Source organism: Megascapheus bottae, chromosome 2 (genome assembly GCF_031878675.1).
Source record: "Megascapheus bottae isolate mThoBot1 chromosome 2, mThoBot2.hap1, whole genome shotgun sequence".
NCBI lineage: Eukaryota > Metazoa > Chordata > Mammalia > Rodentia > Geomyidae > Megascapheus > Megascapheus bottae.
This window is the reverse complement of record NC_143510.1, coordinates 6535354-6560604: the sequence shown is the minus strand read 5'-3', so window position 1 is coordinate 6560604 and position 25251 is coordinate 6535354. Positions and strand designations below refer to the sequence as shown.

At 40.5% G+C, this 25251-nt stretch overlaps 1 protein-coding gene across 1 annotated transcript in view; it reads left to right on the top strand.

The window, feature by feature from the left end:
- The first annotated feature begins 5283 nt into the window (after positions 1-5283).
- Positions 5284-25251, top strand: part of LOC150066312 (serine/threonine-protein kinase 38-like) — a 28609-nt gene continuing 8641 nt past the window's right edge. The window contains exons 1-6 of the mRNA XM_090329005.1: positions 5284-5313; positions 12046-12153; positions 12345-12428; positions 14603-14726; positions 17233-17240; positions 25127-25244. Coding sequence (XP_090185131.1) covers positions 5284-5313; positions 12046-12153; positions 12345-12428; positions 14603-14726; positions 17233-17240; positions 25127-25244 — 472 coding nt within the window. The remainder of the gene's footprint in view (positions 5314-12045; positions 12154-12344; positions 12429-14602; positions 14727-17232; positions 17241-25126; positions 25245-25251) is intronic.

Genomic DNA, 25251 nt, shown 5'->3' with positions numbered 1-25251 from the left:
TAGCACTTTACACATTTGAAAAATTAAGCTCAGTGCCTAAATATCTTAAATTTTCATAAGCCAGGTACCTTTCTTGTGTAGCTCCTATGTAGTTTCTAGATGGCCTTACACTAAGCAGATCAAATATTATGGTTTATGTCTGTGGGGAAATACGTTCTGAGGCAAACGGAACTTTTTTTTTTTTTTTTTTGCTAGTCCTGGGCTTGAGCTCAGGGCCTGACCACTGTCCTTGGGCGTTCTTAAGGATAGAGCTCTACCACTTGAGCTACAGCTGCACTTCTGGCTTGTTTTTCTATGTATATGGTACTGAAGAGCTCAGGAACAGCACCCAGGCCCAGAGTTCAAGCCCCACAACTTACCCCTCCACTCCCTCCCCCCAAAAAAAAACAAAAAGAGAAAGAAATGGATGTTGATCTTATAGTCGATGTTCCAAGACAAAGGAGAAAATGTTGTTACTCAGGGAAGTTTCTAGTTTGGCGAGAGAAACGGAGTGGTAGCCTTAAGCAGTGGTACCTGAGATACATGGGCAGAAATGAAGAGTGACAGAGGGGTCTGGTAGAGATGTTGAGAAGTCACCACAGGGACATAGAGGTTCAGCTGGGTGCCTGCAGAGAAAGTGGATGTGACTGGTGTAGGGTTATGTCATGGGAGGGCTTAGGGACAGGAGTACCTCAGGGATGTTGGGACAGAAGTGAGTGGTGACAGAGTGGCGGATAAGCCTAAAGGCAAGCTGGAGTCCTGATTTCACAGCCTGGCTTTGTGACTTCTCTGCTATTGTCCTGCTTCACATGGCTATTCTGAGGAAGAAATGGGAAGTGTTTCCATGACATGTCCTTAAGGCTGAAATGGGAAGTGTTGTTAGCCTTTGTTCTAAGGATGGAAGGGGAAGTGTTGCCATGATTTGTTTTCAGGAAGAAGTGGGAAGCGTTGCCATTGTATATAGTTTATGCTTATAGAACTTACTTGTTAACCTGACTGGTTCATATATGTGTGATTCCTGCCTGATTCCTTGGCTCGGGGTTGGGGGGGCAGCATCATAGGTCTTGAACTTGGCCTCGACATTGTCCATGAGCTCTTCAGCTCAAGACTACCATCCTATCCTTGAGCCAAGCTCACTTCCCATTTTCTAGAGGTTAAGAGTCTCAGGTTCTTTTGTGCCCAGGCTGGCTTTGAACCTTGATCCTCAGATCTCAGCCTCCTGAGTAGCAAGGATTACAGGCATGAGCCACCCTGCTGGCTCCTGCCTGATTCTTAAGAGCATTTGCGTTTCTTTAGAAAACAAGATGGACTTCAGAGTTTAGAGAACTATGCTACTTTTTGTGAGGCACTGTCAGGAATGACATAATTCAGAATAAAAAGGGCAGTCTTGACCTCATTTAGAGAAGCCAATTCCTACTAGTAGTTTCTTCTAAAGTGTATACCTGTAGAAATAGTTTTAGACTGATACTTGCTTATATAGTTGACATGTGTCATGGGGTTTATGTGGCAGAATCTACTTAGGATATACATGTGTGTGTGTGTGTGTGTGTGTGTGTGTATGTGTGTGTGTGTATGTATGTGTGTGACATAGACCCCCATGAGGCAGAATCTACTTGGATACACACACACACACACACACACACACACATCTATCTATCTATCTATCTATATATATATAATTATACATAATAGGAAATGTTTTGGTGCCAGTACTAGAGCTTAAACTCAGAGCCTGGGCACTGTTGCTTAACTTTTTCACTCAAGGCTAGCCTTCTATCACATCAGTAGCAGCTCCATATCTAGCTTTTTTGGTGGTTAATTGGAGATAAGAGTCTCACAAACTTTCCACCTGGATGCTTTGAACCTTGATCCTCAAGGTTTCAGCTTCCTGAGAAGCTAGGATTATTGACACCCAGATAGGAGATTTACATTTACAGGAGCAATAACCATAGCTATTAGGCACATCTTAAAGATTTTATTTAGTAATCAAGAAATCAGCCAAGTAGATTGACAAAATTCTTTTTAATGCAATTGAAAGTTTCTGTATATCAATGCCTATATTTTATGTAGATTTCCACTGCTATTTCTTTACTGTAATTAAGTCTGTTTCTGTAAATAAAAAATTAATTTTTGGCTGGGTGCCAGTGGCTCATGCCTGGAATCCAAGATACTCAGGAGGCTGAGCTCTGAGGATCACGATTCAAAGCTAGCCCGGGCACAAAAATCCATGAGACTTTTTATCAGAAGTGGTGCTGTGGCTTCAAGGGGTAGGGCCTTGAGCTGAAGAGCTCAGGGACAGTCCCCAGGCCCAGAGTTCAAGTCCCACCACCGATAAAAAAATAGGAATTTTTCTGTCTTTTGTGTGCTGGCCCTAATCTCAGAGCCTGGATGTAGGCCCTGAATTTTTTGCTCAAGGCTGAGCACTCTACAACTTGCACTACAGTTCAGCTTTTGGCTCTATTGGTGGTTACTTGGTGAAGAGTCTGACAGACTTTATTGCGTGGGCTGATTTTGAATTGTGATCCTCAGATCTCCTGAGTAGCTGGGACTATAGGCATGAGTCACTGTGTCTGGCTCAAAATTAATACATTTTTTTTTTGCTTTGTGAATAATGCCTCTCTTTTCGTTGACTGTTAGATTTTTATTTAAATCTAATGTAGGTAAAGTTAAGCATTTCTAGAACTTGTTATAGAAAAGTTTTTTCCTTCCTATTGAATAATTTGTTTTTAATATGTCCTTTTAGTGTCTATTACTATGGCAATGATGGCAGGGACTGCAGCCTCCTTTCCTATGAGCAACCATACCCGGGAAAGAGTAACTGTAGCCAAGCTCACACTGGAAAACTTTTACAGCAACCTGATTGTTCAGCATGAAGAGAGGGAAACCAGGTATATAAAATACTGGTCACATGTAAACAAACTGTGCTGGGTGTGTTGGTGAACCTCCATAAGGCTGTAGGAGAATTGTGAGTTTGAGGGCTTGGTGATGAAACAGCTTAAAGAGAGGGGGTTGAAGGAGAGAGGAAAGGAGGAAGGGATGAAGGAAGAAGTAAAGGAGGGAAGGAGAAAGGGAGGGAGGGACTGGTGGAAGGAAGGAGGGAAGGAGCTAGGGAATAAAGGAGGGAGGAAGGGAGGAAATGGAAAGTAAGAAAGAAAAAGGGAAAGAAACAAGGAAGCAAACCTACCCTGTGATTGGACAGTAAGCTTATCTTTCACTAACAGATCTAATCTGTTACCTGTCACTAACAGATAATAGATAATTGCCTGCTGACTTAATTTTTCTGCCCTGACACTGCATCTAGTTATATTTTTACAAAATAATTTTCTGTGAACCCAGTGTGCACTCTTCATATTTATATCTCTTGTCAGTTTGAGTCTTAAATAAACCTTTCAAGCTCTAAAATTGTGGTATATCTCTTTGTATTTTCATTCAGAAGCCTGCTTCAACAGGATTGGCTTTAATTTCTAGTGTTTTCTTACAGGCCTTGAGTTTTTTCACTCAAGGTTAACCCTCTACTGCTTGAGCCACAGCTCCACTTTCAGCTTTTTTCCCCCTCAGTCCTGGGCTTGAGCTCAGGGCCGGAGCACTATCCTTGGGTTTTTCTCAAGGCTAGAACACTACCACTTGAGCCACAGCACCATTTCCAGCTTTTTTCTTTGTATGTGCTACCGAGGAATCAAACCAGGGTCGTTGTGCCTGCTAGGCAAGCACTCTACCACTAGGCCAAACTCCTAGCCCAAAAAGCAAATATTCTGAGTATATGCCAAAATGGCCTTCCAGTTTCTAAAGAATTTTAATAAAATTAAATATACCTGTTACACTGAACATCTATCCTTGAGTAAGTGTTGAAATCATGATTCAAACACAAGAAAGGATAGCTACCTTAAAATATATGCTTTCAACATCATTACCTACCTCTACTAGTATAAGCTTGAAGGAATAGTAATTTTCCTATTAAAACATTAGTCATCTTTATTAACTAATATTTATGCAGGGGGAAGTTTAGAAATGATGATTTGGGTGCTGGGAGTTTGGCCTAGTGATAGAGTGATGATTGCCTAGCATGCATGAAGACCCGGATTCGATTCCATGGTACTATATACAGAGGAAAAGCTGGAAGTGGTGCTGTGGCACAAGTGGTAGAGTTCTTGCCTTGAGAAAAAGCTCAAGGACAGTGCTCAAGACCTGAGTTCAAGGCTCAGGACTGGCAAAAATAAAATGGTGATTTGGGCTACCTACATCTGTAAGTAGTAGATCACTTTCCACTTGCCTAGCTACTTAGGGGCTGAGATCTGTAGATCCCAGTTCACAGTCAGTCGGAGAGAAAAGTCCCTTGACATTCTTTACTTAAGCAGCAAAAAGCCAGTGGCTCAAGTGGTAGAGTGAAAAGTATTAGGGACAGTGCCCAGGCTCTGAGCTTACTTCCCAGTATGAACACACACATGCACATGCACACAGAGCATCTTTTGCCTGTATGATAAATTGTTGTTGGTCATGGGGCTTGAACTCAGGGCCTGAGCTATGTCCCTGAGCTCTCACTGAAGACTAGCACTTCACCACCCTGAGTCATAGTTCCAGTTCCAGTTTTTGAGTGGGTAATTGTCGATAAGAGTCTCACACTACCTAGACTGGCTTCAAACTGAACAGGATCCTCAGATCTCACCCTCCGGAGTAGGTAGGATTATAGGCATGAGCCACTGGTACCCATCAAAAGCTTGTATCTTGAGAAACTATAGGTTTGGTTTTTTTTTTTTTGGCCAGTCCTGGGGCTTGAACTCAGGGCCTGAGCACTGTCTTTAAGCTTTCTCACAGCTAGAGCTCTACCACTTAAGCCATAGCACTACTTCCGACTTTTTCTATGTATGTGGTACCAAGGAATCAAACTCGGATCTTCGTGTATGCTAGGCGAGCACTCTACCACAAACTCCTGGTCCTGAGAAACTATTCTTTGTAAACACTTGAATCTTGATTCAGTTTGAAAGCTTCTTTTTAGCCGAGCATACAAAGTGGTTAGCTTAAATAATAAATATATGTCTTTCTTTCCCTTTTTTTAATGCTAGTTCTGAGGCTTGAACTTGGGGCCTGAGCACTGTCCTTGGACACTTTTTGCTAGTGCTCTGTCATTTGAGCCACAGAGCCACTTGCAGCTTTTTCTGCATACGTGGAATCTGTGTACATACTGAGGAATGCAACTCAGGGCTTCGTGCACACTCTGCCCAATATATTTCTTAAACAGAAATAAGAATACATGTAAAATTTTAACTGTCTTTTCTTTTAAAAAGGCAGAAGAAATTAAAAGTGGCCATGGAGGAAGAAGGATTGGCAGATGAAGAGGTAAAGTGATGTTTTTATACATGTACAAAAAATAATCCCAGTGATTTTATCAGTCAGCTGGTTTTATAGCTTAGTACTTGTATAACTTTTAATTCTTTTGCAGCTTTAATGATTTCATCATTTGAATATGGGCTTGCTTGTTGCAATCCTAGCCACCTTTATAAAGAGGCAGTATTTAAAAAAAATCCAGCAATATATATTTGGTGAATGTTATTTACAGTATTCTTTCTCTCTTCCTCTGTCCTTCCTTCCTTATACTGATTTCAGGCTCAAGGAATATTACAAATAAACCTGAAATAAAATGTGCCTTATATATTTTAATAAACATAAATCTTTAAAAAGGGAATTTTATACTGTCTCCTTCAGTAACACATATGCTTGTTTGTGTGTGCAATTATGTAAAAAAAATGTGTGTCTATGTTATAGTCCTAGAGGGATAGTTCATGATACAATCTTTGCTTATTATGTCCATCCCTAGCATGGCCAAAAATTAAGAAGAAAAGCCAGCAATAAATATGTATACACTGTAGGATATAGCAATCTTTAATAGAAGCAGAAGCTGGAAGCTGGTGGCTCACACCTATTTGTAATTACTCTGGAGGCTGAGATCTGAGGATTAAGCCTTAAGCCAGCTTGGGCAGACGAATCTGTGAGGTGGCAGCCTCCTCCTCCACCTCCACCTCCTCCTCCTCCTCCTCCTCCTCCTCCTCCTCCTCCTCCTCCTCCTCCTCCTCCTTCCTCTTCTCCCTGTTCCTCCCTCCTCCTCTCTCCTCCTCCTCGCTCCTCCTCCTCGCTCCTCCTCCTTGCTCCTCCTCCTTGCGCCTCCTCCTTGCTCCCCCTTCCTTCTTCTTCCTCCTCCCCCCTCCCTCCTTCCCCCCTCCCTCCTCCTCCACCTCCTCCTCCTCCTTCTGTCATAAGACTTTAACTCAATGCCTGGACTCCAGCCCTCAGTTCTTTTGCTCAAGGCCAGCACTCTACCACATGAACCACCAGAGCCCAACTTGTGAGATATATATATATATATATATATATATATATATATATATACACACACACACACACACACACACACACACACACACACACACACACACACACGATCTCCAATTAATCATCAAAAAGCCAGGAGTAAGCCAAGTGTTTGTGACTTACACCTGTAATACTAGCTACTTAGGAGTCTTGAGATCTGAGGATTGTGGTTCAAAGCCAGCTGGGGCAGGAAATTTTATCAGACTCTTATCTCCAATTAACTACTAAAAGAGTCAGAAGTGGATCTGTGGCTCAGGTGGTGCCAATACTGAGGTTTCAACTCTAGGCCTCATGTCATCCTTTGGCTTTTTCACTCAAGGTTGGTACTCTACCATTTGAACCATACCTTCATTTCTGGCTTTTTTTTTGAGGGAGGATGGTGATGTTCTAAGAAATGAACTTGGGGCCTGTTCAGAGCTAGTACTCCACCACCTGAGCCACAGATCCACTTCTGACTTTTAGTATTGTAGACAAGTAAAAAGCAAAATTATATGTATATATAATTACATGTGAACATGTCAATGTAAGTTGATAGCACTAGTGGAAAGCTGTCCTTAGAATAATTAACTAAGAAAGGTAGACTTTATTTGCTAGATGACAGGGAATCACTACCTAGTTGATTAACAGCTTCCTGAGTATACTATAAAAAACAAAAATCTTGGGCTGGGAGTTTGGCCTAGTGGTAGAGTGCTTGCCTAGCATACATGAAGACCCAAGTTCGATTCCTTGGTACCACATATATAGAAAAAAGCTGGAAGTGGTGCTGAGGCTCAAGTGGTAGAGTGCTAGCCTTGAGAAAGCCCAAGCCCAGGACTGTCTTGGGGCTGGGAGGTTGGCCTAGTGGTAGAGTGCTTGCCTAGCATGCACGAAGACCTGAGTTTGATTCCTTGGTACCACATACATAGAAAAAAAGCCAGTCATGGTGCTCTGGCTCAAGTGGTAGAGTCCTAACCTTGAGAAATCCCAAGGACAGTGCCCAGGCCCTGAGTTCAAGGCCCAGTACTGGAAAAAATAATCTTGAGATAGAATTTGTTTTTGAACTCATGTAATATTACAGATAATTAATTCCCATTAAGGTATTACATGATCCATAGAATGATGACACTTCCTTTTTGGTATGTACTGTTTGTATTCAAAACTTTGTAAGTATTGTTGATGGCCACATTATAGAAGCTGTCAGATATTCCAGTGTACACCGTCAGCATTGATTTGGTCGAGTCCTGTCTGTAGACTTTTAGTACATGTTCTGAAATGGTACAACTGGGGCTTGAACTCAGGATGTGCTAGTCTCATTTGTTTTTTTTTTCCCACAAGGCTGGCATGCTGCCACTTGAGCCACACCTTTACTCCTAGCTTTTTGGGGTTAATTGGAAGTAAGTCTCATGGACTTTCATGCGCAGGAAGGCATCTTTAGATCTCACCTTTCCGAGTAACTAAGATTACACGTATGAACCACTAGGCTAGGCCTGTACTGTTTTTATAATCTGGAGAGAAAGGGGGGGGTGATTAAAAATTACCTTTCAAATGTGGTGTGTTTATTTACTTACATCAACAAAGCAAAACCTTTTTTTATTTTTTGCTATATTCTTGGAGAACATGATACTATACTGCCCCCATGTGGTTTGTTCAAGTAGTCATAGCCTTAAATTTGAAAACAAAGTCCCTTAAGGCTGCAAATACTTTCGGGCACACCATCAATATCTTAGTAAAAAGAACTTAAAGAAAATTCTTGCAGTTGATTGTAGTTGATGTAGAATCTATCTTAGTTCTTATGTATAATTGTAGCTTTAATTGCATTTTATAGATTCAAAGCCCAGTATAATCTCTCAACACAAACCTAGTAAATCTGTACATCTCTTAGGAAAATGATTGTTTCATTTTAATGTTAATTCTCCTTATTACCTGATTTATGTTTGTGTGTGTGTGTGTCTGTGTCTGTCTGTACTGGAGTTTGAACTCAAGGCTTCATTTAGCTATGTAACTCAAGGCTAGTCACCTACCACTTGAGCAACACCTCTGCTTTCCATTTTTTGCTGGTTATTTGGATATAAGAGTCTCACAGACGTCTCTTCCCAGGCTGGCCTTGAAATAGGATCCCCAGATCTTAGTTTCTTGAGTACTAGGATTACAGATTGTGTGCCTCTAGCACCCAGCTATCATCTGATGTTTTACAAAAAATGTTCTGTTTTATTGTTGTCTAAATTTACCACAGTACTCTTATGGTATCAAAAGACCATTAAAGTTTCTTTTGTTTTGTCAGTTGTGGGACTTGAACTCTGGGCCTGGCAGTGTCCCTCAACTCAAGGCTAGCTCTCTACCACTTGAGTCAGAGCACTACTTCTGGTTCCCTAGTGATTAATTGGCAAGGAGAGTCTCATGGATTTTGGTTCCCAGGCTGGCTTTGAACCATGATCCTCAAATCTCAGCCTCCTTGAGTAGCTAGGATTACAGGTATGAACCACTGGCGCCCTGCTAAACCAAGTTGTTTTTGTTTGTTTTTTTTTTTTGCTTGAGCTCAGGGCCAAGGAATCAAACCCCGGTCTTCATGCATGCTACGCAAGCACTCCACGACTAAGCCAAACTCCTGGCCTAGACCAAGTTTTTTTTTTGTTTGTTTTGTTTTGACATTAAATTTTTTTAATTAAATGATTTTTGTACACAAAGCTCAATAATACTGAAAAGTCACAGGATACTTAGGGGGCAGTCAATGTGTACATTTTCAAAAGTTAGATATTGTTGTTTTATATGAATTTATAGTATAATCCATATGTTTTCAGGCTTTAAAATAAACTGGTAGTGTTTTATAAGAAATTATAGTATGGTCCAAATGTTTTCAGGCTTTGGAATCAATGTTGAGTGACTTGGAGACAGTAGCACAGGAGTTGGCCCAGGTGTAGAAGGGTAGGGGGAGGTGCAGAGACTGAAGAAGTCATGTTGGGGATGGCACCACAGCCTTGTCAGTGTGCTCATTCAGGTGGCCCTTGAGAGAGGGAGGAAAGGACTTTAGCTAGACCCAAGAGAAGGCACTTGAGGGCCTCTTTTCTATTTATCTCCTTCACCAAGACATAGTTGTCTTAAAATTCCCCTCCCCTACCCCCATATACACCTTGCATTTCTTTGGAGAATCCAAGAATAGATACACTGCAGTACCTTCCAGCACAATAAACACAGCATCATTCCTTGACTAGGGTTCTGAGAAGGAAGAGGAAGGTGACCTCTGCCTTGGTAGAGGCCAAGATTTTATTCTTATGGAAGCAAAACTGGCACATACAGCCCCAGAGATTTCATGGTAGTCCTGCTTGTTGAGGTTCTATCAGGATGGTTTGAGGATCCTTGCGAACACAGGATATAGACAGGTGTCTGTCCCTTAGTTAAATGTTCCTAAATTGTACTTTTTTTTTTGTCAGTTGTGGAGCTTGAACTCTGGGCCTGGCCGCTGTCCCCAAGCTCTTCAGCTCAAGACTTCTACCCTACCCCTGGGTCTGGGCATTGTCCCTGAGCTCTTCAGCTCAAAGCTACTGCTCTACTCCTTGAGCCACAGCACCACTTCTGGTTTTCTAGTGGTTAATGGGAGAGAAGAGTCTCATGAACTTTAGTGCCCAGGCTGGCTTTGAACCACCATCCTTAGATCTAGGCTTCCTGAGTAGCTAGGATTACAGGTGTGAGCCACTGTGCCTGGTTACAATTTTGTTTTTTGCTCAGTTCCAAGTATTTTGTTTAATTTTTGTCAGTCTCTGCGCATTTTCAAACATGAGTTACAAGGACATTAGTAATTAGTAATTGTTTCCATAACTTACTGTTTCGGCAAGCAGAGATTATGTAAGAGGGAGTTCTCTTATTTCCTCACCTTTTAGCTGCTCTCTTGTCCATCTCTATTCTTAAAAGGAAGACTTTATTAAAATTACACACCAATAGAGTAATGTGAAATCTTATGAGATCATTTTGAGGTCTGCCATCTCCAGAATATGGCTATTTAATTTTCAGTCTACTGAATGTCAGTTCTCGGGTAGGTGAAGTGGCTTTTCATACCTCAGTGTCCTCTCTTTCCCTTTATTTTCTCTATTCCCTTTGGCTAGACCAAGTTTTTAAATTGCACTCATAACATTTATTTTCACAGGGATGTTTGAATCTAAGATGTAATGTCTTGATTTCATCATCTTTAACATTGCTAGAGGTATCTGACACTATATTGTATATATGATACATGCTTAAATATCTGAATAATTCACTTAACTCTTTTATAGAAGAAATTGGCAGGAGCAGGGATAGTGCTTATTGTTAATTTCGGCTGACTTAAAGAGCAATATTTCTGAGTCATTATGGACATTGTGACTTTCTTCTGAATTGAGCCAGTTGAAAATGAGCAGATGTCTGAAAAAATTCAGACAGTTTGTATGTTTTCATTCTGTGTTATCTCTACTAGAAATGATCAAAACCCCAGAATTTTTTGTGTGTGTGTGTGAGGAAGAAGTAACATTTAAACAACAAAATGTCTATTTAAGTTGTAACCACAGGTCTTTTAAAAAAATGCTGCTAATTAATGCTAATTATTTTATTTCTATGCTCATCCTGGGGCTTGAACTCAGGGCGTGGGACTCCGTCTCAGAGCTCTTTTACTCACGGCTGCTTTTCTACCACTGGAACCACAGTTTCTGGTTTTGGGAATCATAAACCTCAGTAGTTGTAAAGAGACATTTTGGGAATAAGAGAATTGAAGCAAAACAGATATTCTGACAATAAAAATCTATCAGAATTTTTAAATTATTTTTCTAAAGCTGAATTTTGTGTTAGACTTAAATTAGCATATAAAAGAATTATATATGGATGAATTCTTTTTATGAATTATGTTAATAAGTTAGTATATGGATGAAAAATGATTTTAATTAGATTGATCTTAATTAACTGAAACCTCAATTGCGATTGAGAGTAATTAAGAGGAAATATTAAAAAAATGATTCTTGGCCACATGCTGTGTGTGGTCTAGTTTTGTAAATCTTGGGAGGCTTTTCTGAGGAGTCTGATTCAAAGCCAGCTTGGGCAGAAAAATCTGAGAAATTCTTATGTCCAAGTAACCAGCAATAAGCTGGGAGTGGAGCTGTGGCTCAAGTGGTAGAGCTCAAAGACAGTACCCAGGCCCTAAAATGAAGCCCCAGGATTGGCACAAAAATAAATAAATAAATGAAAGTGTAATATCCCAGTCATTTTGGGGTCCCTGAACTCCCCAGCAATAGAGGCACCAGCCCTCAATGAATGGAGCTTGGAGTCAGTTTAATAGTGCAGTGGCTACTCTTACCCTTCTGGCTGATAGAGCGCAGTCCTGACCTCCCGTGGGGATGAGCTTTTAAAGGAGAGCACACACAGGTGGTCCTGTTCATCAGGAAAACACCACATGCCGGTGGTCAAGCAGTTTAAGTGTTTTCACAAAAAAACCCAGAATTAGACAGCTAATCCCGACAGGCTACTACGTAAAGAAGTGGGTGAGAGACGGAGGAAGGGAGTATTTGTTAGCAAACACACAGATACACGTTCACATATGTTTTAAGATTGTTTTATTCTTTCAGTGTTTAATAAATACTTGATGGTAAGTAGATTATAGTACAAGTGTTCAATAGTTAAAACATTTTACCTCAGTTTTCCCGTGTTATCTTTATTTTGAAATCCTTGTTTTAAACTGCCTCTTTTGTATAGAAAAAGTTACGTTGATCACAACATGCTCGCAAGGAGACAGAATTCTTAAGGCTCAAGAGGACCAGGCTGGGCTTAGATGATTTTGAGTCTCTGAAAGTTATAGGAAGAGGAGCTTTCGGAGAGGTAAGCTGTTTTTCTTCTGGTCACGGTTGTTGAAAGTATGTTATCCTAAAATGTTTTAAAATGTAATTCTAGGAATACTACCAAAGGCAAATTGCTCCTTTTTTTTTTTTTAAAAAAAAGGATCTGCTTTCTACTCTTGAACAAATAGGTGTGAATGTTTTTACTCTTATAATGTATAGTTTATTTTCTAGGTGAGGCTTGTCCAGAAGAAAGATACGGGTCATATCTATGCAATGAAGATATTAAGAAAAGCTGATATGCTTGAAAAAGAGCAGGTACGGATTGATTCTTTCATAGCTACAGTGCAAAGGAGGAAATTGTTTTAGAGGGAGTGCTTATGTTGGAGTGTTTTTTAGAAGATATCTATTAGGTTATATGCTTTATTATTATTATTATTATTTGAGATACAGTCAAATTACATTGTTCAGGCTCGCCTAGAGCCCAAGATCATTTTCCCTCAACCTCTGAAGTACTAGGATTACAGATACGAACCACCACACCCAATTGTAACCTATTAATTTGTTGCAGCCTTCTAATTTAGTGCTTTTTAGTATATATATATATATATATATATATATATATACATATATATATATGCATGCCTTGGGCTCAAGTCCTGAGCACTGTCCTTGGGCTTTCTCACGTCTAGAGCTCCACCACTTGAGCCACAGCACCACTTCTGGCTTTTTTTCTATGTATGTGGTACTGAGGAATTGAACCCGGGTCTTCATGCATGCTAAGCAAGCACTCTACCACCAGGCCAAACTCCCAGCCAGTTCTGATATTTAAAATATCTTTATATTTATAATCTGGGCATTAGTCTGCTTGGGGTATGATGACAAAATACCACAAGCTGTGTGGCTTAAATAGTAGAAACTTTCTCATTACTGTGAAAACTGGAACTCCAAGGTGAAGGTTCTGGCTTCCTGACTGGATCCTTCCATGGTGAGTATAGGAAGAAAGATTGCAAACACACTCACAGGAAAAGTTCTGGTGTCTTTTCCTAAAGATTGCAATCTCAACCTATGACCCCAGTTTAACCATAATTATTTTCTAACAATTTCATTATTTATTTTATTTATTTATTTGTGGGTCATGGGGCTTGAACTCTGCTTGGACACTGTCCCAGAGCTCTTCAGCTCAAGGCTACCACCCTACCCTTGAGCCAAGCCCACTTACTCTTTTCTAGAGGTTAATTAGAGATAAGAGTCTCAGGTCCATTTGTGCCCAGGCTGGCTTTGAACCTTGATCCTCAGATCTCAGGATTACAGGAGTGAGCCATCACACCCTACTTATTTTCTTAGAGGCCCTGTCTCCAAATGAAGTCGCCCCAAGATGGTAGGAATTCACTACCAAAATGAATTTTGGAGTGACTCAGTCTATCACATAAAAGCTTTCTGAAGTAATTTCTTTTTTGACTTCACTGAAAATAAGGAACAGATATCATTCAGCAGCTTTTAATCCTGTCCCATATCAAAGAAGCAGAATTTGTTTCCTGAAAATTTGCTTATTGCAAAATCTTATGCTGTGCGCATGCATGCACAAATGTACTCTTACCAGTACTAGGTCTTGAATTCGGGGCCTTGTGTTCTCATACAGCTTTTTCAGCTTAAGGCTGGCACTCTGCCACTTGAGCCACACCTTCACGTCCAGCTTTTTGCTGGCTAGTTGCACATCATAAGAGTCTGCTATATTTTCCTACATTGGATGGCTTTGAACTAAGGTCCCCACCCTCCTGAGTAGTTAGGATTACAGGCGTGAGCCTCTGCTACCTAGCGTATCTACCAGATTTTTATCTTCTGTTAACCACCAAAGAGCCAGAAGTGGAGCTTCTGTGATAGAGTGCCATCCATGATGACACAGTTATGGAACAATGCGTAGGCCCTGAGTTTGGGCCACAGTACAGGCCGCAGCAAAATAAAATGAAATAAAAAATTAAATTAAGAAAAGTGTGTAATTTGAGGAAGACCTAGCAGAGTTTGCCCTGATGGACTGTTGAAGAGCTAGAGGATGAGAAAGAATATTGATGGGAAGGAAGAAAAATCAAGGAGAAAGGATTGGGACAAGATGAATTTCCTAGATAAAGAGTATAGATTCTAGCATGCAGCCCTTCTTTAGGTGATATCTTAAGTAAACCATGTTTTATTACCCTGGAAAAGTTTGCAAATATATGTTCTTACATGCTTTTGGTTGGAGTTCATAATAGTGAAATGTCAAAAACCAAGCCAGGTGCCTGTGGCTCACAGCCTGTAATCCCAGCTACTCAGGAGTCTGAGATCTGAAGATTGCCGTTCAAACCCAGCACATGAATGAAAAAGCAAATGAGAGCACGATGCCTGAGTTCAAGCCCCAGTATGGGCATAGGCATGCATGTGCACACTCAGATTGGATGGAAGCTTGAAAAATGTATAATGTGTTACAACTATTTTTTCAACACATTTTCATCCAGGTGGCTCATATACGAGCAGAAAGAGATATTTTGGTAGAAGCAGATGGTGCCTGGGTGGTGAAGATGTTTTACAGTTTTCAGGACAAGAGGAACCTTTATCTAATCATGGAATTTCTCCCTGGAGGTAAGTAACAGTGGTTGACTAGCTAGGTACATCTTCATATGCAATAATGACATTAATTCTTGTACATATTCCTTCCTTTACACAATCTGTCAGGGTTTCTCAGTATTTACTTCCATAATGATGCTCATTTTTACTCTAAATTATATTATTGTGAAGGATTAGTTAGGTCAGCACATTCCAAATTTACTAGTTGGGGTCCATTGTAACCAGTTATCCTATTGTAAGTGTAGTGTTAAGAAAAATAAGCCAGTAAATCAATGGGCAATATAATGTACAGAAGAGATATTTTGGTTAGTTTATATAAGAAAGTTTGAAGAGTTTCCAGCATTTAGGGAAATGCAAATTGAAGATGAATTAAGATACCATTCTACACTCATCAGATTATCAAAAACTTTATAAACTCTCATAATACTGAGAATGGGTGAGGCTGTGGAGGTTATCAGCCCCTAGTAAACTGATTTCTTTTTGTTTCTTCCCTCCCCCTCTCCCAATCCTGGGGACTGAACTGAGGGCCTGGGCACTGTCCCTGAGCTGCTTTTGCTCAAGGCTAGCACTCTACCCTCTACCACTTGAACCACAGTGCTACTTCTGGCTTTTTCTGTTTATGTGATACAGAGGGATTGAACTCAGGGCTTCATACATGTTGTACAAGCACTCTATTACTAAGTCATAGTCCTGTAAACTGATTTCTAACTTCCTTTTTTTTTATGCCAGTCTGGAGGCTTGAACTCTAGGCCTAGGCACTGTCCCTGAGCTGCTTTTGCTCAAGGATAGTGCCCTACCACTTGAGTCATAGCACCACTTCTGGCTTTTTCTGAATGGTTTTTTTGAGATGAGAGTCGCATGGTTAATTGCACATGCTGGTTCAAACTGGGATCCTTACATTTCAGCCTCCTGAGTAGCTAGGATTACAGGCGTGAGCTGCCAATACCTGGTGATTTTTCTCTCCCTCCCTCCCTCCTTCCTTCCCTCCTTCCTTCCCTCCTTCCCTCTCTCCTTCCCTCCCTCCTTCCCTCCCTCCCCCCTTCTTTCTTTCTTTCTTTCTTTCTTTCTTTCTTTCTTTCTTTCTTTCTTTCTTTCTTTCTTTCTTTCTTTCTTTCTTTCTTTCTTTCTTTCTCTAGGCCTGGGCCTTCAACTCAGGGCCTGGGTACTGTCCTTGGGCTTTTTCAAGGCTAGAGCTCTACCACTTGAGCCACAACACCATTTCTGTCTTTTCTATGTATGTGGTACCTAGGAATTGAACCCAGGTCTTTGTGCATGTTAGGCAAGCACTCTACCATTAGGCTAAACTCCTGGCCCCCAGTGATTTCTTTCATGGAGAGAAATGTAGAGATATCCAGTGAATCTGATAATGCATGTATCCACAGCCCAGCACTTTGAAGACAGCAGAAAGTTCACTAAACTGGGTGCCACTGACTCATACCTGTAATAATAGCAATGCAGCTAGCATGATCCAGAGGACCTTGGTTTGAAACTGGCCTGGACTGAAAAGTCTGTGAAAACCTACCTTGAAAATAACTACCAAGGGCCGGGAGTTTGGCCTAGTGGTTAAAGTGCTTGCCTAGCATGCCTGAAGACCCGGGTTCGATTCCTTGGTACCAAATACATAGAAAAAAGCTGGAAGTGGTGCTGAGGCTCAGGTGGTAGAGCTCTAGCCTTGAGAAAGTCCAAGGACAGTGCTCAGGCCCTGAGCTCAAGCCCAGGACTGGCAAAAAAAAAAAAAAAAGAAAAAAAAGAAAATAACTACCAAGAATGGTACTGGTGGCTCAGGCCCGTAAGCCTAGTTACTGAGGAGGCTGAGATCTGAGGATAGCAGTTCAAAGTCAGCCAGGGCAGAAAAATGCCCATGAGACTCTTCTTCAATAAACCACTCAAAAAAGCTGGAAGTAGTGCTGTGTCTAAAGTGATAGAGTGCACAAAGAGACTGGGGAACAATGCTCAGGCCCTGAATTCATGTTCCAGGACCAGCAAATAAAAGCAAACCAGCCAAAAAGCTGGAGGCAGGAGCTCAAGTTGAGTCACAGCGGAGGTGCTTATAATCTGGAGGCCCTGAGGCCAAATCTAGTGTACTTAAAAAAAAAAAACAACAAAAAGCAAAGAAAAAAATAACAGGAAGGGGAGAGAGAGCGGGGGGGGGGGATGTTGACTCCCACATTGAATTTATAATAGTGGAAACTTAATGCAAGATGAATTCCTATCAGAAGATATGAAAATGAAATCCAGCATAGTTACAAGGGGAAATATTTTTACAGCAGTTATAAACTGTTTTGACAGTTAAACCTCGAGTGAAGTGAAATAAAGGAAGCTATGAAATCATACTAATAGTTTGATACCATATATGTAATTTTACTATTATTTTTGAGTTAACATGCATTTGTGATATGTGGGGATTTCATATTGTACATTGTGATATTTTCATACATGCACATAGTACACTTAGAACAAATTCATTCATCCCCTCCACCATATTCCCATTCCTCCCCTCTAATCTCCTCTCCTTTTCCAGAATCATTTGTGAGGTTTCAATGAGTAGGGGGGAGGGGGGCTGTGTGCATGTGCGCTAATTCTTGGGCTTAAACTCAAGGCCTTTGTGCTGTCTCTGAGCTTTTGTGCTCAAAGCGCTCTACCACTTGAGCCACAATTTTACTTTTGGCTTTTTGGGTAGTTGATTGGAGAACAGTCTCATAGATTTTCCTACTCTGGCTATCTTCAGACCATGAACCTCAGAACTCAGCTTCCTAAATAGCTAGGATTAAGGTGTGAGCCAACAGAGTCTAGCTAATATTTGGCTTTTTAAGCTTGGCTTATCTCATCGAACATGGTGATTTCCAGTTTTATTCATTTTCCTGCAAATGACATAGTACCATTTTCATTTATGACTCAGTAATACTCCATAGTATACATATACACCATATTTTTTTGTGCATTTATTGGGTTATTCAGCACAGTTGATGCCACAATTTGTTGTGAACAGAATTGCAGTAAACATGAGTATGCAGTTCTCTTTCTTATATACTGATTTACTTTCCTTCAGATGAATGCCCAGAAGTGGTAAAAGGGGTCATAAGATAGGTTTATTTTTATTTTTTTGCTAGGCTTGAACTCAGGGCCTGGACGCTGTCTTTGGACTTTCTCAAGGCTAGACCTTTACCACTTGAACCACAGTGCCACTTCTGGCTTTTACTGTGTACTTGGTACTGAGGAATTGAACCCGGGTCTTTGTGCATGCTAGGCAAGCATTCTACCACTAGGCCAAACTCCCCACCCCAGGTTTATTTTCAGTCTTGTGAAGAACCTCCATACTTATTTCCATAGTGGTGACAGCAGTTTATATTCTCACCAGCCATATATGAGGGTGCCTTTTTTCCCCATCCATTCCTCTTCAGCATTAGTCCTTTTTTGGTTTTTGATGATTGCCATTCTTATTGAGATGAGATAGAATCTTAGTGTAGTTCTAATTTGTGAAATACAAGGGATGTCAAACATTTTTTTTCCATTCATTAGTCACTTGTATTTTGTTTTCTGAAAGCTAAACATTACCCATTCGTTGGTTTATTTGTTCTTTCACTGCATTATTTTGTGAGCTCTTGGTATATTCTAGATATTAATCTTGTATCCACTGAATAGATGGCAAAGGTTTTTCTCCCATTCTTTGAATTAATATTTTTTTGTGTTCTGTTTTGGTGTGTTTATGTGTATGCTAGTATTGAGGCTTGTCCTTGCTTGAATTTTTCCATGAAAGCTGATGTTCTACCACTTGAGCCAACCTCTACTTCTTGTCTTCTTGTTCTTTTTTTTTTTTGTCAGTCATGGGATTTGAACTCTGGGCCTGGGCATTGTCCCTGAGCTCCTCAGCTCAAGGCTACCACCCTACCCCTTGAGCCACAGGTTAATTGGAGATAAAAGTCTCACAGACTTTATTGCCCTTGGCTGGCTGAGTAGTTAGGATTACAGGTGTGAGCCAACGCACCTGGCTCACTTCTTGAGATTTTTTTTTTCTGGTTATTTGGAAGTAAGAGTCTCACAAACTTTCTTGCCTGGGGTGGGTTCAGTCCTCCTCAGATCTCAGCTTCCTGAGTAGTTAGTATTACAGATGTGAACTACCAGGTCCAGGCGTGTGAGCTGTGTCTTGATTCTAGTAATTGCCCTATTTGATGTTCAGAAATTTTTTAAAAAACCTATACTCATCTGTCCTTTATTTTTAAATTGCTAGTATAAGGGTGGTATGTACAGAGGGATTACAGTTACATACACCAGGTAAAGAGTACCTTTCTTTTGGACAATGTCACCTTTTCCTCACTCCCAGCCTTCTCTCCCTACCCTCAAATGTCCAGTGAGTATCATTCATTGCCATTTGTTCTTTCTTGTTCTTATTTCTGGGCAATTAGAATCCTATTTAGTAAAGTTACCTGCGCCTGTCTAGACATTTCCCTGTAGTAGTTTCAAGATTTCAGGTCTTACATTATGATCCTTGATCCACTTGGGAGTTGATTTTTCTACAGGATGAAAAATAGTCTTAATACATGCTCAGTTTTCTCAGCACTATTTGTTGAAGAGGCTGTCATTTCTCCAAGATACTTTTGGCTACTTTGTCAACAATCAGATCACTGTAGTTGTGAGGTTTTATTTCTGAGTCTTCTAGTCTGTTTCACTGTTATTTGTTGCCTGTTTCTATTGCAAGTACCAAGCTGTTTTTGTTACAATTTGAAATCCGATATTATACCTCTAGCATTGCTCTTTTTAGTCAGGATTGCTTTGGCTACTCAGGGTCATTTATGATGCCAAATGAGTTTAAGAATACTACTTCAGTCTCTGTGAGGAATGATTTGGGATTTGGGTGGGGATGTACTGAATCTATAGATTGCTTTCTGTAGTATGTCTGTTTTCATAATATTTATTCTGCTGACTCATGAACTTGAGGAAAATGTCCATTTTCTGCTGTCTTCTCCAATTTCAGGTTGTATAGTTTTCATCATAAAAGTCTTTTACTTCTAGGCTGGGAGTTTGGCCTAGTGGTTAAAGTGTTTGCCTAGCATGCATGAAGACCCGGGTTCGATTCCTCGGTACCACATACATAGAAAAAAGCCAGAAGTGGTGCTGAGGCTCAAGTGGTAGAGCTCTAGCCTTGAGAAAGTCCAAGGACAGTGCTCAGGCCCTGAGCTCAAGCCCAGGACTGGCAAAAAAAAAAGTCTTTTACTTCTTTGGTTAAGTTTATACATAGGTGTATTGTTTTTGAGACTATTGAGTTTTTTTTTCTTTTTTTGTCAGTCATTCAAATCTGGGCCTGAGCTCCTCAGCTCAAGGATACCACCATACCCCTTGAGTCTTCGTACCATTTCCCCTTTTCTAGTGGTTAACTAGAGATAAGAGTCTCAGGGAACTTGAGTGCTGGGCTGGCTTTGAACCAATCCTCATATCTCACCTCCTGAGTAGCTAGGATTACAGGTGTGAGCCACTGTGCCCTACTTGGATTGTTTTCTGCCTGTTCATTGTCACTATAAAGAAAAGCTTTTTTTTTCTTTTTTTCTTTTTTGCTAGTCCTGGTACTTGAATTCAGTGCCTCAGCTCTATCCCTGAGCTTCTCTCTGTGCAAGGCTAGCACCTACCACTTGAGCCACAGCACTATTTCTGGCTTTTTGTTTATCTAGTATTGAGGAATTAAACCCAAGGCTTCGTGCATGCTAGGCACACAGTCTACCACTAAGTTACTTTCCCAGCCTGCTTTTTTTTTTTTAAATGTATGTTTATTTTATGGTTATATTGCCCAAAATGCTTATCAGATCTAAGAGGATTTTGTGGAATATTTGGTCTTTTAAGCATAGAATTAAATTACCTGCTAACAGAGATAATTTGACTTCTTTCTAGGTTGGACCATTTTTCTTTCACTTGCTCAGCGAAAGTAGGGAGAGTAAACATTCTTCATTTCTGACTTTTTAGACGAAATTATTTCAATTATTTCCTGTTTAGTATGTTAGCTATGGAGTTATGATATACAGCTTGCTTTTTTTTTTCTAGTTGTCAAGCTTGAACTCAGGGCCTGAGCACTGTCCTTGGACTTTTCTCAAGGCTAGAGCTCTACCACTTGAGCCACAGCACCACTTCCAGCTTTTTTTTCTATGTATGTGGTACCAAGGAATCGAACCCGGGTCTTCATGCATGCTAGGCCACTAGGCCAAACTCCCGGCCCCGTGATATACAGTTTTTATTATTGAGTTACATTATTTCTTTTCCTAGTTTCTTCATAACTTTTATCATGTTGAAGCCAGGAATGGCTTTGGACTATGATGTTCAGATCTCAGCTTTCTGAGTAACTAGGATTGCAGCTATGAACCACCAGCACCCAACTTGATCTTTTTAAAATGTTGATGTATTTGCTTTGCAAGTATTATATTTAGAACTTTTGCATGTTACAGGTTGGTCTACAGTTGTTTTTTGTCTGATTTTTTGAATGAGTGTAACAAAATGACTTCATAGAATGAAGTTGGCGTGATGTTCCCTTGTACATTTCATGGGAATATCTGAGGTGTCCTGGTGTTAGTTTTTCATTAAAGTTTTGGTGAATCTTACAGAGCCTGGGCTTTTGTTGGAAGATTTTTCAGTTTCATTGCTTTTTTGTAGAACTGTGTATGTGGCTTATATTATCTTGGCTCAGTTTTGGTAGGTAAGCGTGCTAGGATCTGCCAGTTTCTCAGGTCTACCTACAGTGACGCTCAGGGGTACTGACTGCCAACCAGTTCCTTCACTGCCTGAGTTCCTGGTTGTTCTGTCTTCTTAGCTCACCTATATGAGCCATACTTTCCTGGGTGTTCAACTTCTCCAAGTATGTCAGTCTTAAAGAGGAGTCTCACTCTAAGTATGACACCTCCCTGCTACTTTCTGAGATATGGGGAACATTGGGTTTTCTCGTTTAACACTCTCCTGTCATGCTGGGGAAGTAATTGGTCCATGAAATTCCTGCAGTGAGGTTTAAAACTTTCTGGTAGTTTGGATTTGATCTAAAAGTAAGTTTGTCATTTCAAGGTTGCCTGAGTTATCTTGTGATGGAGGCCTTTGTTTTTCCTAACTCCACCGAAGCAGAAATACAAATTATTTATTTTCCTCTGTTGCCTTTCTGTTTTGCCACATGTTCATCTGTCCTTTTTCTGTGTTGTGGTTCTTAGTGTTCTTGCAAATATAGTCTCTTCTTAGGTTATCTGACTTTTCTTTCTCATGGAGTATTTTATAAGGAAATTTAAAATTCTTGTCCCTTTACCATTTATACAATTAAAAAACATAGAAGGGGTGGGAGTTTGGCCTAGTGGTAGAGTGCTTGCCTAGCATGCACAAAGACCCGGGTTCGATTCCTCGGTACCACATACATAGCAAAAAGCCGGAAGTGGTTCTGAGGCTCAAGTGGTAGAGTGCTAGCCTTGAGAAAGTCCAACGACAGTGCTCAAGCCCTGAGCTCAAGCTCAGGACTGGCAAAAAACAAAACAAAACATAGAAGAGTATAAGTTTATATAACAATATGTGTATATGAAATATACAGTATGTGTGTATGTGGCACATGGCACATGCCTGTAATCCTAGCTACTCAGGAGGCTGAGTTCTGAGGATCTCTATTCAAAGCCAGTCTGGGCATGAAAGCCCATGATACTATTATCTCTAACTACCAGAAAACCGGAAGTAGTGCTGTGGCTCAAGTGGTAGAGTGCTAGTCTTGGACTGAACAGCTCAAGGACAGTGGCTGGGCCCAGAGTTCAAGCTCCATAACCACCACTACCCCCCCAAAAAAAAGTAAGCTAGAAAAGCTGGCTGCCAGTTATCCTAGCTATTCACGAGGCTGAGATTTGAGGGTCACAGTTCAAAGCTAGCCCAGGCAGTAAAGTTTGTGAGACTTTTATTTTCAATAAATTATCAAAGAAAGGCCAGAACTGGAGTTGTGGCTCAAGGGGTAGTGTTTTCCTCCAGACACAGTGCCCAGCCCTTAGTTCAAGCCCTAGGACCAGTACTTCATAAAAACAAACAAAAAAAATGAAGTAAGCTAGAAGGATACACAACAAACCAAATCCAGCCATCATTGCTCTGCTAAGAGGAGGGGGAAATAAAATGGGAATGAAGGGAAAAGAATATCTCTAAATAATAATAACAACAACAATAATTTTTTTGGCCAGTCCTGGGGCTTGGACTCAGGGCCTAGGCACTTTCTCAAGGCTAGCACTCTACCACTTGAGCCACAGCACCACTTCTGGCTTTTTTTCTGTGTATATGGTACCAAGGAATCAAACCCAGGGCTTCATGTATATTAGGCAAGCATTTTACCAGTAGGCACGCTCCTGGCCCCACAATAGTAATATATTTTTTTTATTGCATAGTTTATTAACATTGATTTTTATATCATATTTCAAATGATGTGTTTAACAAACAGTATTCAAGAGGGGAATCTATATATACAATCACTGGCACTTAGATTTTAGAACATAATTAAAATTAGAGTGAGGGTTTGTATGTCATAGATACATATTAATCTATGTAATAAAACATGTCTATAGAGTCATGAAATTTTTATTAAAGAATTTATTAACATTGATTTTTATATCATATTTCAAATGATGTGTTTAACAAACAGGTATTCAAGAAGGGAATCTCTATATACAATCACTGGCCCTTAGATTTTAGAACATAATCAAAATTAGGGTGAGGGTTTGTATGTCATAGATACATAATAATCTATGTAAAAAACAATATGTCTATAGAGTCATAAGTTTTTATGACTATGTAGTTGTGTTTATTTCTAATACCATGTCCGTAGCATTGGGTATGCAACTTTTGAGTCCCACTCTTGTACTGTTTGGATCTGATAGCCACATATTAAGGATACCATGCGCCTTTTGTTCCTTTGGTCTTGACTTGTCTCACTCAACATGATTTGCTCTAGATTTATCCACTTCCCTGCAAATGCCATTATTTTATCTTGTCTGTTGGCTATGTAGAATTTCATACACACACACACACACACACACACACACACACACACACACACCACATTTTCTGTATTCATTCTTCTGTAGTAGGGCATCTGGATTGTTTCTATCGCCTGGCTACAGAATAGTAATATTTTGTGTAACATACTACGGCTTAAATTCAGGACTGCAATTCTACTACTTGAGTCACAGCTCCATTTATAACTTTTTGCTAGTTAATTGAAGATAAGAGTCTCATGGCATGTTTTTGCTTGAACTGGCTTCACACTTTAGTCTTCAGATCTTGGCCCCATGCGTAACTGGGATCTGAGGATTATGATTCAGAGCCAGCATGGGGAGAAAAGTCTATGAGACTCTTACTTCTAGTTAACCACCAAAAAAGCCAGAAGTGAAGGTAGGGTTCAAGTGATAGAGCACTAGCCTACCTGAGTACTACCAGCACCCAGCTTACTTGAACTCTTCCTCTTCTTCCTCCTCCTCTTCTTCCTCTTCTTCCTTTTCTTCTTCTTTTCTCCTTCTCCTTTTCCCCCTCCTCCTCCTCCTTCTTCTCCCCCCCTCCTCCCCTCCTTTTCCTCTCCCTCCTTCTCCTCCTCCTCTCCCTCCTCCCCCCTCCTCTTCCTTCTTCTTCCAGTTCTGGGGCATGAACTCAGGGCCTGAGAACTGTCCCTGAGCTTCTTTTATACAGGCTAACACTCTACTACTTGAGCCACAGCTACACTTCTGGCCTTTTCTGTTTATGTGGTACTGAGGAATTAAATCCAGAGGTTCATGAATGCTAGGCAAACACTCTACCACTAAGCCACATTTCTAGCCCTTACTAGAACCTCTTAGAGGACAGAATCACATTTTTATAACATATTATCTTACTCAGTACCATCACTAAACCTTACACTTGATAAACATGGAAAATAATTATTGGTCAAAGAATTTACTTCCTCAGAAGTAGTGCTATGGTTCACTAGTAGTAGAGTACTAGCCTTGAGCACAAAGAGGCCCAGGGCTTTGAGTCCAAGACCCAGGACTTGGGTGGAATTTACTTTCTTCTTGAGTGCTATTTAATTTTTAATGGTTTGTTTGAAGCCATGCACCTATGGCTCATGCCTATAATCATACCTACTCAGGAAGCTGAGATCTGAGGGGCATGATATGAAGCCAGCCTGGGCAAAAATGTCCATGAGACTCTTATCTCCAGTTAATCAGCAAAATGCCAGTGTGGGGGTCTGGCTTAAGTAGTAGAATGTGAGCATTAAAGCAAAAAAGCTGATGGGTGCTCAGGCCTTGAGTTCAAGTGCCAGTACTGGCTCATGTTCGTGCACATGCATACACACACACACACACACACACACACACACACACACACACACACACGCACGCACGCACGCACGCATGCACGCACGCACACAGAGAATGCTGATTTAACAAGCTGTTCCTTTGCAGGCATACTCCACAGTTGGGACTCCAGATTATATTGCTCCAGAGGTATTCATGCAGACTGGTTATAACAAACTGTGTGATTGGTGGTCTCTGGGAGTCATTATGTACGAAATGCTAATAGGTATGTT